Source organism: Onychomys torridus, chromosome X (assembly GCF_903995425.1).
Source record: "Onychomys torridus chromosome X, mOncTor1.1, whole genome shotgun sequence".
NCBI classification, from domain to species: Eukaryota; Metazoa; Chordata; class Mammalia; order Rodentia; family Cricetidae; genus Onychomys; species Onychomys torridus.
The window spans coordinates 94510341-94524623 of record NC_050466.1 but is presented as its reverse complement, the minus strand read 5'-3'; the positions used below and the strand labels follow the sequence as shown (position 1 = coordinate 94524623).

Below are 14283 nucleotides of genomic sequence, written 5' to 3'. Positions count from 1 at the left end.
CTCACTACTGTAGACCAGATCTGGCCTTGAAATCACAGAGATCCACCTGCCTCTGCTCTTAAAGTGCTAAGAAAAATAAATAAAGGAGTGTGCCCAGGTTTTTGGTTTTTTTTGTTTTTTTTTTTTAGCTGAGGATCAAACCCAGGGTCTTGGACTTGCTAGGCAAGCACTCTACCACTGAGCTAAATCCCCAAGCCCTGTTGTTGTTTTTTAGATACTGTTTTGGTAGGAATCGTAGGCTGGCCTCAAACTTAGGAACTTGCCTTTACCTCCTGAGTGCTGGGATAATAGGCATATGTCACCACACCTCTTTGTGGTTTTTTGTTGTTGTTGTTGTTGTTCTTGATATTTGAGGTTGGCATCTTACTGTGTTGCCCAAGATGGTCTTGGGCTGTTGGGCTCAGGAGATCCTCTTATTTTAACTTTCTGGGTAGCTACAGGGTAGTAAACCCCGCTAAATCCAACTCTAAATGCCAAGTTGAGTATATTCACAAAATCCCATTTTGTCTTCTGTAGATGGTATTATCTGAGAAGGTTAGTCAGCTGATGGAATGGACCAACAAAAGACCTGTCATAAGAATGAATGGAGACAAGTTCCGTCGCCTTGTTAAAGCTCCACCAAGAAATTACTCCGTTATTGTCATGTTCACTGCTCTCCAACTTCATAGACAGTGTGTCGTGTGCAAGTATGATCTTTCATCTCCACTTTGAAATTTAATAACTTTTTGTTTTTTAACTATTTTTCTATCTCAGAAGAATCAAATTTGTGCAGTGAGTTTGTTAATAAAGTGTGTACCTTACTCAAGGGGTAAATAATAACAGACAATACTACTGTTTTTTTTAAAGATTTATTTTTTTATGTATATGAGTGTTCTGTCTTCATTCATGCCAGGAGAAGGAATCAGATTTCATTACAGATAATTGTGAGCCACAGTGTGGTTGCCTAGAATTGGATTCAGGACCTCTAGAAGAGCAGGCAGTGCTCTTAATCACTGAACCATCTCTCCAGCCCCCAATACTACTACTGTTTTATAATCAGTCTTGGTTGTGCATATTGGTAGGGGAGAAAGAATAAAATATTGTAACTATCATGAATTATTTAAAAATCAAAGAACTACCATTTGAATTGATAACCAATTTCTATGCTAGTTGCATTGACATAATTTTTTTATTACATATGTGTATACACATGTGAGTGAGTGCATTCATACCACTGTGCACATGTAGAGACAAGAGAACAACTTTCAGAAGTCATTTCTGTCTTTCCACCATAGATTCCAGGGATAAAACACAAGCTTGTATGGCAAGAACTTTCACCCACTGAGTATCTCAGCCCCATGTTATGAGTACTTTCAGACTGAGGATCTAGCTCAGGATATCAGGGTAGAACACTCGGCTAGCATTAGAAGTCCTGGGTTCAGTCCCCAGTACTCCAAAAGAAAGGGTTTATAAGTGCTTTCAATTTCACAGTTTTTTTTTTCCTTTTGAGAGTTTATGTTATATTTCTGACACTCAGGAAGATTTGCTTTTGTTCAGTTGAAGAATGTTTGGGATACTGAACAAAATATACAAAATGTAGCTAGAGAATAGATTTGTGCATGTCTGATTGAAATAGGCTCTAGGTTTAATGTCCAGCACTAAAATACATACAAAACAGAAGAGGATGGAGTTAAAAGTTTATCACAGATGGAAAAAATGTTTTCTAGTTGTGTGGTAGTGGCACACCCCTTTAATCCTAGCACTTGAGAGGCAGAGGCAGGTGAATCCAGGCCATCCTGGTTTACAAAGTGAGTTCCAGGACAGCCAGAGCTGTTACTCAGAGAAACCCTGTCTTGAAAAACAAAAAAAAAAAATATTTGCCAGCAGAATAAGAATTAAAAAAATAAAACAGCAACACTAGAACCCCAAACTTTCTTTGATAAATAGTTAGGTTTTTGCATTCATGTTACTTAGACTTAACCCCAAAGGATTGAAAAAGTAAGATAAAGATATATATGGACAAAACATACAAATAAACAGATCTTTAAATGAAAACATAAAAGGAAAATTCAAGGATAACTCAAGGTTTCAGTTCATCTCAAGTTCCTAGACTTTTCTTGTCACTTACCATAATAATTCATCTGATTATACTTTTACTTACCAAATAGCATATGTGCTTCAGAGTATGTGTGAGGGTTTGTACTTGTGTTCATATGTGTGCACCGGAGTGTAGAGGCTAGAGTGTTTTCTAGGTGTCATCTTCAGAAATGCTGTCTACCTCCTTTGAAGCAGGGTCTCTCCTTTGCCTGGAGCACACTGGTTAGGCTGGGCTAGCTAACCAGCCAGCCCAAGGGATCCACTTGTCTCTGCTTCCCAAGTACTGCAGTTACAAGAACACACCCTTGCTTTTTAAACATGGCTTCTGGGAAATGAACTCATGTCCTTATACTTTCAAGGCAAGCACTTGACTGACTGAGTCATCTCCGACGCCTCCAGATTTTATTTGATTTTGTAAAATTGGAGACAGGGTCTCACCGTAGACCTGGCTGTCCCGAAACTTGCCATAACAGCAGACAGGCTTTTAACTGTAGCGGTCCTCCCTCCAAGCTTTGCCTTCTGAGCGCTGTATTACAAGCCTGGGCCACAGTGTCTATCTGGCCACATACTCAGATTTTTTTAGATAGGCTGTTAGATCTTCTTCGCCTGATAATTGAAGGTCTCAAAATTGTGACCGTTTCACGTTTAGATCAGTGTTAAGATTCCTGCCTAGAATGTGTGGGACCCTGGCTTCCATCCTCAGCACCAAAACCAAAAATTATGTGGACACTGTGTATGTATGCCTATAATCCTTCCTGCTGAGTTATGTGAAGCAGAAGGAGCATTTGAGACCAGTAGTGTGAGCTGAGCAACTTAGCAAGACCCTGTTTTCAAAACAAAAAACAAAAGTAAAAGCAGCATGTAGGCTGGAGAGAGAACACAGCCATTAGAGCCCAGTATTGCTCTTGCAGAGGACCCAATTTCAGTTCCAGGAACCCATGTTGGGCAGCTCACAACCGACCTGTAACTCCAGTTTCAGGTGGATCTGATGCCTCTGGCCTCTGAGCACTGGCATCCTCACACAGTTACATAAAAATGAATCCTTTAGTCCCAGGACAGCCAGAGCTATACAAAGAAACCCTGTCTCAAGGAAAAAAAAAACATTAAAGGGGAAATCCCCCACAACTTATAGAAGATAATAGCTCGATTTGTTTTTTCAGTGACTACCTAAAATATTTTGCAACCTGGCTGTGGTGGTGCACGCCTTTAATCCCAGCACTCGGGAGACAGAAACAGGCAGATCTCTGTAAATTCAAGGCCAGCCTGGTCTACAGAGTAAGTTCCAGAATAGCCAGGACTACATAGTAAGACCCCATCTTGAAAAGAATTTTTCTTAGATTTATTTATTATGTATATAGTGTTCTCCCTGAATGCCAGAAGAGGGCGCCAGATCTCATTACAGATGGTTGGGAGCCACCCTGTGGTTACTGGGAATTGAACTCAGGACCTCTGTAAGAACAGACAGTGCTGTCTGTTAACCACTGAGACATCTCTCCAGCTCAAAAAGAATTTTTTTTGAGCTGAGGATTGAACCCAGGGCCTTGCACATGCTAAGCAAGTGCTCTACCACTGAGCTAAATCCCCAACCCAAAAAGAAATTTTTTTAAAATTGTTTTGGGGGCTGGAGAGATGGCTTAGTAGTTAAATTCCCAGCACCACATGGCAGCTCACAGCTGTCTGTAATTCCAGTTCCAAGGGATCTAATTCCCTCACACAGACATACATACATGCAGGCAAAACACCAGTGCACATTAAATAAATAAATGAACCTAAAAAAAAGAAAAGATTATTTTGGGATTCAAAAATAAACCATATAAAGGTATATAGCATGAAATGTAATTACTAATTTCTAATGAGATCTCCAACACTTAGATATAAGACTCCTTTTATACGTAGACAAAGTGTGTTTTAACCTTATACCTGACTTACTTGCCAATAACTTTTTTTTTCAAGACAGGGTTTCTAACTGTGTAACAGCCCTGGCTGTCCTGGATCTCAATCTGTAGATCAGACTGGCCTTAAACTCAGAGATCTGCCTGCCTCTGCCTCTGAGTTCTGGGATTAAAGGCATGCGCTGCCACCACCACCTGGCTTACCAATAATTTTCAATATTTCTTTTACTAAAAATTGCCATTATGCTTGGCAGTGGTGGTACATGCCTTTAATCCCAGGACTTAGGAGGAGGCAGAGGCAGGTGAATTTCTGAGTTCGAGGCCAGCCTTGTCTACAGAGTGAGTTCCAGGACAGTGAAATCCTATCTTGAAAAAACAACAAAAATCGCTATTACTTAATTAGGTTTTGTTTTACTGCTGATAAGCCGGGTTGATTTTTAAATTGTTTCGTATATTTTTTGTTTTATTCCCCACCAATCTGATTCCATTCAGGCAAGCTGATGAAGAATTCCAGATTCTGGCCAACTCTTGGCGGTACTCCAGTGCATTTACAAACAGGATATTTTTTGCCATGGTGGATTTTGATGAAGGTTCTGATGTATTTCAAATGGTAAGATGTTTGGTTTCTTCTTTTATACAGGAATAAAGTATGGATAAAGCAAAAAGCCATTTTGGTGATTACAAAAAGTTAAATAGCAGGGCAGGAGGGATGGCTACTTAGCTAAGAGCACTTGTTCCTCTTGCAGAGGACCTGGGTTTGGTTTCCAGAACCCACATGGCAGTTCAAAACCATCCATAACTCCAGTTCCAAGGGATCTGATAACCTTCTATCTTCTACGGGCACCAGGCATGCATGTAGTACACATTCATACATGCAAGCAAAATACTCATACACATAGAATAAATAAATCTAAAAATATTGTTAAGTTAAATAGGAATACTTTAATGTAAAAGGTAGAGTAGTTAGTGAACTAAAAGCAAAATTTGACTAATCAAAAGTAGTAGCCAATACCAACCTACTAAGTAAAATGGGCAGTAAGCAAGTAACACTTTTAAGTTTGTTGTTGTGTGGCATGGTCTGTGTAACATAGGCTGGATACAAACTTCCAATTCTTCTTCCTCCATCTCTCACGTGTTGGGACTATAGGTGTTCATTACCCTACCTAACAACTTACACACATACACACTTAAACACAAAAATTGTGTGTGTGTGTGTGTGTGTGTGTGTGTGTAAAGCAGAGAGCAATTTGTTTGATGTGGGAAGAACAGATAATTAGTGACACCCACGACTGGTACTAGTGGAAACAGAAGAATTGGGGCACAGGGAAAGAAGTGTATGTAACTAAACAGCCAGGTCAAGGTGTCATCTGATGATTGTCTCAGTTCTGGTTCATCAAGATGGTCAATCCAAGATCATCTCTGCAACAGAATGCAGCCTTGTCTTCCAGATTATTATTATTTGGCAGAAGGGTGTATAAGGAATGCCACTTATACATATTTTTATTGTAAATATATAAAGAACAAGCCAGAGACAGTAACTTGTGTCGATACTCCTAGCAGTTGGGAGGTGGCTGTCCTGGAACTCGCTGTGTAGACCAGACTGATCTTCAACTCACAAGGATCTACCTGCGTCTGTCTCCCCAGTGCTGGGGTTACAGGTGTATGACCCCATGTCTGATGTTTTATTTCAAGACAGGGTCTCACTAAGTTGTTCAAGCTTGTCCTGAATTCAGTTTATTCCTCAAACAGTCCTTAACCTGAACTCTTTCCATTTTACTAACATGAGGTTGTTATAGCTATATAAAATAATTTTAGGTGTCATGAATGTATACTTAACTTTTTTAATAGATTCTCTGAACAATCTAAAATAACTGGTATGGGAAATTTCCTATTCAAGTTGAGAAAATTGTATGTTACCTAGAAATTTCTATGTGGATAATAAAGTGTAATTGTTACAGTCAAAGGTAGCCTTGTGTTTGAAAGCCTGCTCCACAACTCTCCTTAAGACAAATTTCACCTGTATGATCATGATCTTCATATGTGTGAAAATCCTAAATTTTTGTTTTGGTTTTTCGAGACAGTTTCTCTGTGTGGCTTTGTACCTTTCCTGGAACTCACTTTGAAGACCAGGCTGGCCTCGAACTCACAGTAATCCGCCTGGCTCTGCCTCCCAAGTGCTGGGATTAAAGGCGTGCACCACCACCCCCCCCCAGCAAAAATCCTAAATTTTTACCAGGCATGGTGGTGCATGTTTTTAATCTAGCACTCAGGAAGCAGAGACAGGAGGGTTATTGCAAGTTCAAGGCCAGCCTGGATGACACAGCAAAACCCTGTCTGAAAAAAGGTCTAAATTTTAAAATTATTTTTTGCCATTATGATTATTTTCTGGGGTTGGGGATTAAGCTCAGTGGTAGAGCACTTGCCTAGCAAGCGCAAGGCCCTGGGTTCGATCCTCAGCTCAAAAAAAAAAAAAAAAAAAAGATTATTTTCTTGGTAACTTATGTTTCTATGGGCTATTCTTTATTCAGCTAAACATGAATTCAGCTCCAACTTTCATCAACTTTCCTCCAAAAGGAAAACCCAAAAGGGCCGATACATATGAGTTGCAGGTGCGAGGGTTTTCAGCTGAGCAGATTGCCCGGTGGATCGCTGACAGAACGGATGTCAATGTAAGTTTCTTTCTTACAAAATGTTATTTTTTACTGTCTTTGAATCTAAACGGGGATCATAGCTGGTTTTGTCTTCATGTCACTGAGATGGAATAATTTGACCATTTTTTCATAAGTAGGATTTGACAGCATCGTCTTGATAAAAAGCAAAATTTCAAAATACCTTGTCTTAGCCTGTTGAGTTTAGACTAAAAACCATTTTCCTGATCTTAAATGTGTGTAGTTGGCAAACATTTCTTAATCTAAAAGGTATTGTGTCTTGATTAACTGAAATAATACTATGCCTATAACATGTTTCTAGGATATAGTTTAGACTGTATGATTGGAGTAAAATGGTAAAAAAAAAATAGTATTTTTTCCTGAAAATGCATTTTTGAGTGCTCTCATTTTATTCATTCATTCATTTTTTTAAAAGATTTATTTATTTATTATGTATACAGTGATTGTTCAGCCTGCAGGCCAGAAGAGGGCACCAGATCTCTCATTGTAGATGGTTGTGAGCCACCATGTGATTGCTGGGAATTGAACTCAGGACCTCTGGAAGAACAGCCAGTGCTCTTAACCTCTGAGCCATCTCTCCAGCCCCTCATTTTATTATTATTAATAGAAAATAAGTTTTATGTTTTAGAATGTTTTCCTATCTTCTTTCCATTAGATTAGAGTAATTAGACCTCCAAATTATGCTGGACCCCTAATGCTGGGATTGCTTCTGGCTGTTATTGGTGGACTTGTGTATCTGCGAAGAAGCAATATGGAATTCCTCTTCAATAAAACTGGATGGGCTTTTGCAGCTTTGGTAAGTGAACTGAAGAAGAAAAATTGATTGAAAAAGAACCTAATCTATATTCTTTACCTTTTTCTTTTCTTTCTTTCTTTATTTTGTGTGTAGTCCACAGATTGACATTGGGTATCTTCCTCAGTCACCTCTTCAACTTACTTTTTTTTTTGAGATGGGGGGGGTCTCTGTGAATCCAGAGTTCACCAGTGACCCCCAGAGATCCTCCTGTCCCCATATCCCTAAAGCCGAATTTACAAGCACATACTGCACCCAGAATTTTTTCTTGGGTTCTATTAGCTTTCATCTATGTGAAAAATAGCTTTTTTGGTGTGTGTGTGTGTGTGTGTGTGTGTGTGCGCGCGCGTGCGTGCGCGCGCGCATGCACATACATAGGCCAGAGGAGGGTGTGTGTGCATATGTTTGTGTACATACATACAACTCACATGCATAGGCCAGAGGAGGATGACCAGAGTCATTCTCTATTATTCTCTGCCCTTTTTTTTAAATCCCCCTGAGACAGGGTTTCTCTGTGTAGCCCTGGCTGTCGTGGAACTCACACTGTAGACCAGGCTGGCCTATTTTGGTTCTTTGGGGGCCCTTCATCCAGCTCTCAAATCACACAGAGAGACTTATTGTTACTTATAAACACCCAGCCTTGTCTTGGCTTGTTGCTATCCATTTTTCTTACCTTTAAATTAGCCCATCTACCTTTTGCTTCTGGCCTTTTCTTATTCTCTTATTTCTGCAAATCTTACTCTTACTCCATTGCTGGGTGGCTGGCTACTTCTTTTCTTTTCCCTCTGTATATTCTCTCTGCCTGCCTGCCCCACCTATCTGTTCTCCTGCCTTGCTATTGACCATTCAGCTCTTTATTAAACCATCAGGTATTTAGACGGGCACAGTAACACAACTTCATGCAACAAATGCAATGTAAACAAAAGTAACACACCTTAATATAATATTCTACAACAGGCCTCAAACTCACAGAGATCTGCCTGCCTCTGCCTCTGCCTCCCCCTCCGAGTGCTGAGATTAAAGGTGTGTGTCACCATCGCCTGGTTCTACCTTAATTTTTTTTAAGATTTATTTATTTATTATGTATACAATGTTCTGCCTGCGTGTATGCCTGCGGGCCAGAAGAGGGCACCAGATGTCATTACAGATGGTTGTGAGCCACCATGTGGTTGCTGGGTATTGAACTCAGGACCTTTGGAAGAGCAGTTAGTACTCTTAACTGCTGAGCCATCTCTCCAGCCCCCACCTTATTTTTTTAGACTGGATCTTGCACTGAACCTGAAAGCTTCCCATTTGGGCTAGGCCAGCTGGCTAAAAAGCTCTCGGGATCTGCCTGTTTCTGTTTCTCAACACAAGGACTCCAGGATGTACAGCCATGCCAGGCTTTGGGGGCTGGGGATTTAGACTCAGGTCCTCTTCTTTTCATAGCAAGCAATTTACCCACTGAGCTGTCTCCTTAGCCCCATTTTTGTTTTGGTGAATGTGCATGTTGGTGCTTGTGTGTAGAGGTGTGTGTGGAGGCCAGAGGTGAACCCCAGGTGTTATTCCTCAGGATCTATCTACTTTGGGGGGTTGTTGTTGTTTTCAGAAGGTGTCTCACTGATTTGAGCGAGGTTGGCTGGAGGCCAGAAGAGGGCACAGGATCCCTTGAATTAATAGGGTGTCTGTCGTGAACCGTCTGGTGGAGGTTCTGGGAGCCACACTCCACTACTTTGCAAGAGAAACAAATGGTCTTAAGTGCTGAGCCATCTCTCCAGCCACATGCCCTCAGCATTTTTGAATTGGATCCTGGAAATTGAACTTAGGTCACTGTTTTGATTGCTTTTCTGTTGCTGTGACAAAGCACCTAGTCAGGGCAGCACAGGCACCAAAACCACACAGAGAAACCCTGTCTTGGAAAAACAAAGTAAAAGAAAGCAGGACTACAGTTGATAATGGTGGACTGAAGGAACAGCTGAAAGCCCACATCTCGATCCACAATTGAGGCATAAAGTACACTGGGAATGGCACAACTCTTTTAAACCTCAAAGCTCACCCTCCTCCAAAAAGGCCACACCTCCAAATCCTTCCCCGGCAGTTCTATCTACTGGATACCAACCATTCAAACATAAGAGCTTAGGGTCTGTTTTAGTCAGTGTTCTATTGCTTTGAAGCAGTAGACCACAGCAACTCTTTATTTAAAGATTTATTTATTTATTTATTTATTATGTACACAGAAGGTACCAGATCTCATTACAGATGGTTGTGAGCCACCATGTGGGTGCTGGGAATTGAACTCAGGACCTCTGGAAAAGCAGTCAGCGCTCTTAGCCTCTGAGTCACCTCTCCAGCCCCCACAGCAACTCTTATAATGAAAAGCATTTAAATGGGGCTGGCTTGCAGTTCAGAGGTTCAGTCCATTATCAACATGGCAAGAAGCATAGTGGCACACAGGCATTAGGAAGAGAGAGCTACCAGGCCTGGCTTGGGCTTCTGAAACCTCAAAGCCTACCCCAAGTGACACACTTCCTCCAACAAGGCCACACCAATTCCAATAAGGCCACATGTCCTAATCCCTTCAAATAGTGACACTCCCTGTAGCTGGAAGATTTTTCTGAGTCCTGGCCTGCTGGCGGTTGGGACAAATCTCTCCCACTTGTGTCCCCCAAGTAAACACACAGAGGCTTATATTAATTATAACTGCATGGCCATGGCTCAAGCCTTTTGCTAGCTAGCTCTTATATCTTAAATTAGCCCATAACTATTAATCTATGTATCCCTACATGTTCCATGGCTTTACCTGCATCCCATTACATGATGTTCCTTAGGTGGCTTGCTGGCATCTCTCCCTGCCTTCTTCCTGTCTCTTTGAATTTCCCACCTGCCTCTAAGCTGCCTTGCCATAGACCTTTATCAACCAATCAGAGAACACATATTTGCAGCATACAGAAAGACAGTTCCCCTATCAACTTCCTATGAACCTGTGGGGGCCATTTTCATTGAAACCACCACAGGGGTTCATTCTCATTCAAAACCACCACATTCCACTCTCAGACCCCCCATAGACTTATGGCCATATCATAATACAAAATGCATTTAGTACAAATTCTAAAGTCCCCACGTTCATTTATCACCCTCCATCATGTGGGTCCTGGAGATCAAATACATTTTCAGGCATTTGTGGCAAATACCTTTATATGCAAAGCCATCTCTCTGGTCCTAAAATTTTATATAGTGTTGCCTGGCAGTGGTGGCGCACGCCTTGAATCCCAGCACTCAGGAGGCAGAGCCAGGCGGATCTCTGAGTTTGAGGCCAGCCTGCGCTACAAGGTGACTTCCAGGACAGGCACCAAAACTACACAGAGAAACCTTGTCTCAAGGGAAGAGAGGGGGGGGGAGAATATTAATTTGAAAAGGAAAAATGTCTCATGTTTCCTAAATGGATAAGCATTTCATGTACCTACTTATCTAGTCGATTGGGCTAGCTGGACCATGAATATTCCATTTTTTTTTCCTAGTGTTTTGTGCTTGCTATGACATCTGGTCAAATGTGGAACCATATAAGAGGACCACCATATGCTCATAAGAATCCCCATACAGGACATGTGGTAAGAGAAGTTGGGAATTTCCTTGCATTTTATACCAAAGTTAATGTAATTGCGATTACCATGTGAGGCCAGAGTCAGCATAATACAGGAATTATATAGAGTTTTGATTCTTTAATCTCTGTTAAGGAACTCCATTTACAATTAGAGCACACAGTATTCCAAGTGGGATGTTCTTTATTCCATTTGTTGAGTTCTTTTGAATAGGATGGCTAAGAAAGAAAGTCAGTCTCAAACTAAATATAAGAATTATTCAAGCATTTGAGCATCTATTATTTTTAGGCACTGTGTAGATACTATCAGATTTGGTGATTGATTAGAAAAAATGTGGTCCCTGTTGTCATGTATACATTGTTTTACCTCATAGTTTTATGCTCTTAAACATTAACTTTAAATTTGTATCAATGAACAAAATCCAGCTGGGCAGTGGTGGCACACACCTTTAATCTCAGCACTCAGGGAGGCAGAGGCAGGTGGATCTCTGTGAGTTCTAGGCCAGCCTGGTTTACAGAGTAAGATCCAGGACAGGCACCAAAACAACACAGAGAAGCCCTGTCTCAAAAAAAACCCAAAACAAAACAAAAAAACCCACTGTTTTTCTCTACATTTTTGTTATTAATTTTTATATATAGTATACATAGTACAAATACAAAGAAAGAAGTAAATAAATGATATAGAAATAGCTTTTAATAGCCTAACAAAGTATGGTACATGCTTACATACAGCAAGTGAATTGATAATTTCATAAGGCTTAACATACCATATTTTAGAGTTAGGACACTACAATTCAATGTATAATTTAAGGATTCCATTTTGTCTTCCTCTCCCAGAACTATATCCATGGAAGCAGCCAGGCCCAGTTTGTAGCTGAAACTCACATTGTTCTTCTGTTCAGTATCCTTTTATGATAAGTCTTTATTGTTGGATTTTAATTTGCCTATTTTCTTACAATCTTATGTTCTCTGTACATATTTGGTTGGAGCTGCTGTCCTAGTATAGGCATATTACCCTTTGGAAATTCTATTGCTTATGTCTTCCTTCTTGACCCAATAAGTTACAGACTAAAGAGAGGCAAATATTCAGTCTGACAAGTCAGGTTGATTAGCTCATTGATGTATGGATTTAGAAGAAAGATGAGGCGTAGGTAATATTTAAAATGAAACATTAAGCCAGGTGTGGTGGCACACCTTTAATCCCAGCACTCGAGGCAGAAGCTGGAGGATCTCTGAGTTTGAGGCCAGCCTGGTCTACAGAGTGAGTTCCAGGAAAGGCACAAAGCTCCACAGAGAAACCCTGTGTCGAAGAAATAAGAAATATAAATAAATAAATATAATGCAACATTATTTTAATAGGCTAAAGGCATAATTGGGGCTGAGATATACTTCCATGGTTTAGCACTTTCCTAGCATGTATAAGAACCTGAGTTCAATTCCTGGCATCCTTCAGAGAAAACCTAGATATAAAGAGCCACAGTAAGAAAAAGGAAAACTATGGGAGAAGACTTGGCTGAGTACCTTAACTTGAAAACAAAAACAAACCCAGCATTGGGCTGGAGAGAAGGCCCAAGCGGTAAAGAGCTTGCCTACTGCCCACCCTGGCAACCTGAGTTGGTTCTCCAGGACCAACATGGTGGAGGAAAGAACCAGTTTCTGCCAGTTGTCAACCTTTACACACCTGCTGTGATACACGTGCAGACAGGTGCACGTGTGTCACACACGCCCATATATACAGCAATCCATTAATTATTGCCATGGCAAATGAACAGGCCTCCTCACAAGAGGCTACTTAAGAGAGAGCAGAAGACGGTAGAGATGGATATTGTCAGGTATAGTGCCTCATCAGAACACCTGTTTCTCTCTGAGCACTTCATTACACCTGAATGCAGCAGCATACACTGTGCATCATGCCACAATTAACTTAGGAATGTAAAGTACAGGTGATGTTCTCTGTTCTGCTTGAACAGACTGGTTTTGTTTTTTAACATTGATACTGTTTCATTATTCAACTATGTGATGTGCTTACTATTTGTAGCAGTATTTCCATTTTGATTAATACCGCTACTGTTACTACAATGAATAAGTATAAGGTCATGCCACTTGAGGGATTTTCCTTTTTCATTAGAATAAGACAATGCATAGCTGAGTCATAATTTGTACTCTGAATACTAATTGTTGAAAATCTGCAGAAGTTTTTGAGATTATTTTCCATTAAAAGTGAATTGCTATTATCTTAAATGGCGTGGGTTCCAAGTATGTCCTTTTCAGAGATGCTGAAGTGCTAACAGTGACTCCATAGTATTTTGTAGTGTATAAAGTTGGAAAATCGCTGTGTTCAGGCAGTTTATTTCAAGGTATGATATCCAAAAAAGCTCATTTTATATTCTCTCTCTCTCTCTCTCTCTCTCTCTCTCTCTCATGTATGAGTGTTCTGTCTGCATGTATGCCTGAATGCCAGAAAAGGGCATCAGATCCCATTATAAACAGTTGTGAGTCAGCATGTAGTTGCTGGGAATTGAACTCAGGACCTCTGGAAGAGCAGCAAGTGCTCTTAGCCACTGAGCCATCTCTCCAGCTCCAAAAGCTCATTTTATATATAGGTGGGATTTGGGTTTTTTTGTTGTTGTTGCTGCTTTTCTTTTGTTTTGATTTTTCCAGACAGAGTTTCACTGTGTAGCTCTGACTATACTGGAACTCGCTCTGTAGACCAGGCTGGCCTCCAACTCACAGAGATCCTCCTGAGTGCTGGGATTAAAGGCATGCATCACCACTGCCATAGGCAGGATTTTTTTTTTTCATTTTTTTGGGGGGGGGGTTGTTTGTTTGTTTGTTTTGTTTTTCGAGACAGGGTTTCTCTGTATAGTTTTGGAGCCTATCCTGGATCTTGCTCTGTAGACCAGGCTGGCCTCAAACTCACAGAGATCCACCTGCCTCTGCCTCCCAAGTGCTGGGATTAAAGGCGTGCACCACCTACACCCGACTCAACCTTACTTTTTAATTAAATCTTTATAGTAAATAATATTGTATAATATAAGAGTATTAGTTTTGGTTACTGTTTTAAAATTAAGACTTGAAGGTTTATATATTCATCTTAATTTTCTTCATAAGAAATTGGGAATAGGAAAATGGTATGTCTTTTGTGGCTACTTGAATTCTCCTTAAACAGTTTTTCTAAGATGGTGGAGTTACCTTAGGCATGGTGCTTTTATGTGAAGCTGCTACATCTGACATGGACATTGGGAAGCGAAGGAGTAAGTCACAGGGCACGGTGTT

At 40.5% G+C, this 14283-nt stretch overlaps 1 protein-coding gene across 2 annotated transcripts in view; it reads left to right on the top strand.

Moving 5' to 3' along the window:
• The window catches only part of Magt1 (magnesium transporter 1), a 54464-nt gene that overhangs the window by 28005 nt on the left and 12176 nt on the right, over positions 1-14283 (top strand). For both annotated transcript variants that reach the window (XM_036175344.1, XM_036175345.1), the window contains exons 2-8: positions 517-686; positions 4461-4578; positions 6497-6637; positions 7293-7433; positions 10928-11017; positions 11845-11908; positions 14187-14261. In XM_036175344.1, coding sequence (XP_036031237.1) covers positions 517-686; positions 4461-4578; positions 6497-6637; positions 7293-7433; positions 10928-11017; positions 11845-11908; positions 14187-14261 — 799 coding nt within the window. The remainder of the gene's footprint in view (positions 1-516; positions 687-4460; positions 4579-6496; positions 6638-7292; positions 7434-10927; positions 11018-11844; positions 11909-14186; positions 14262-14283) is intronic.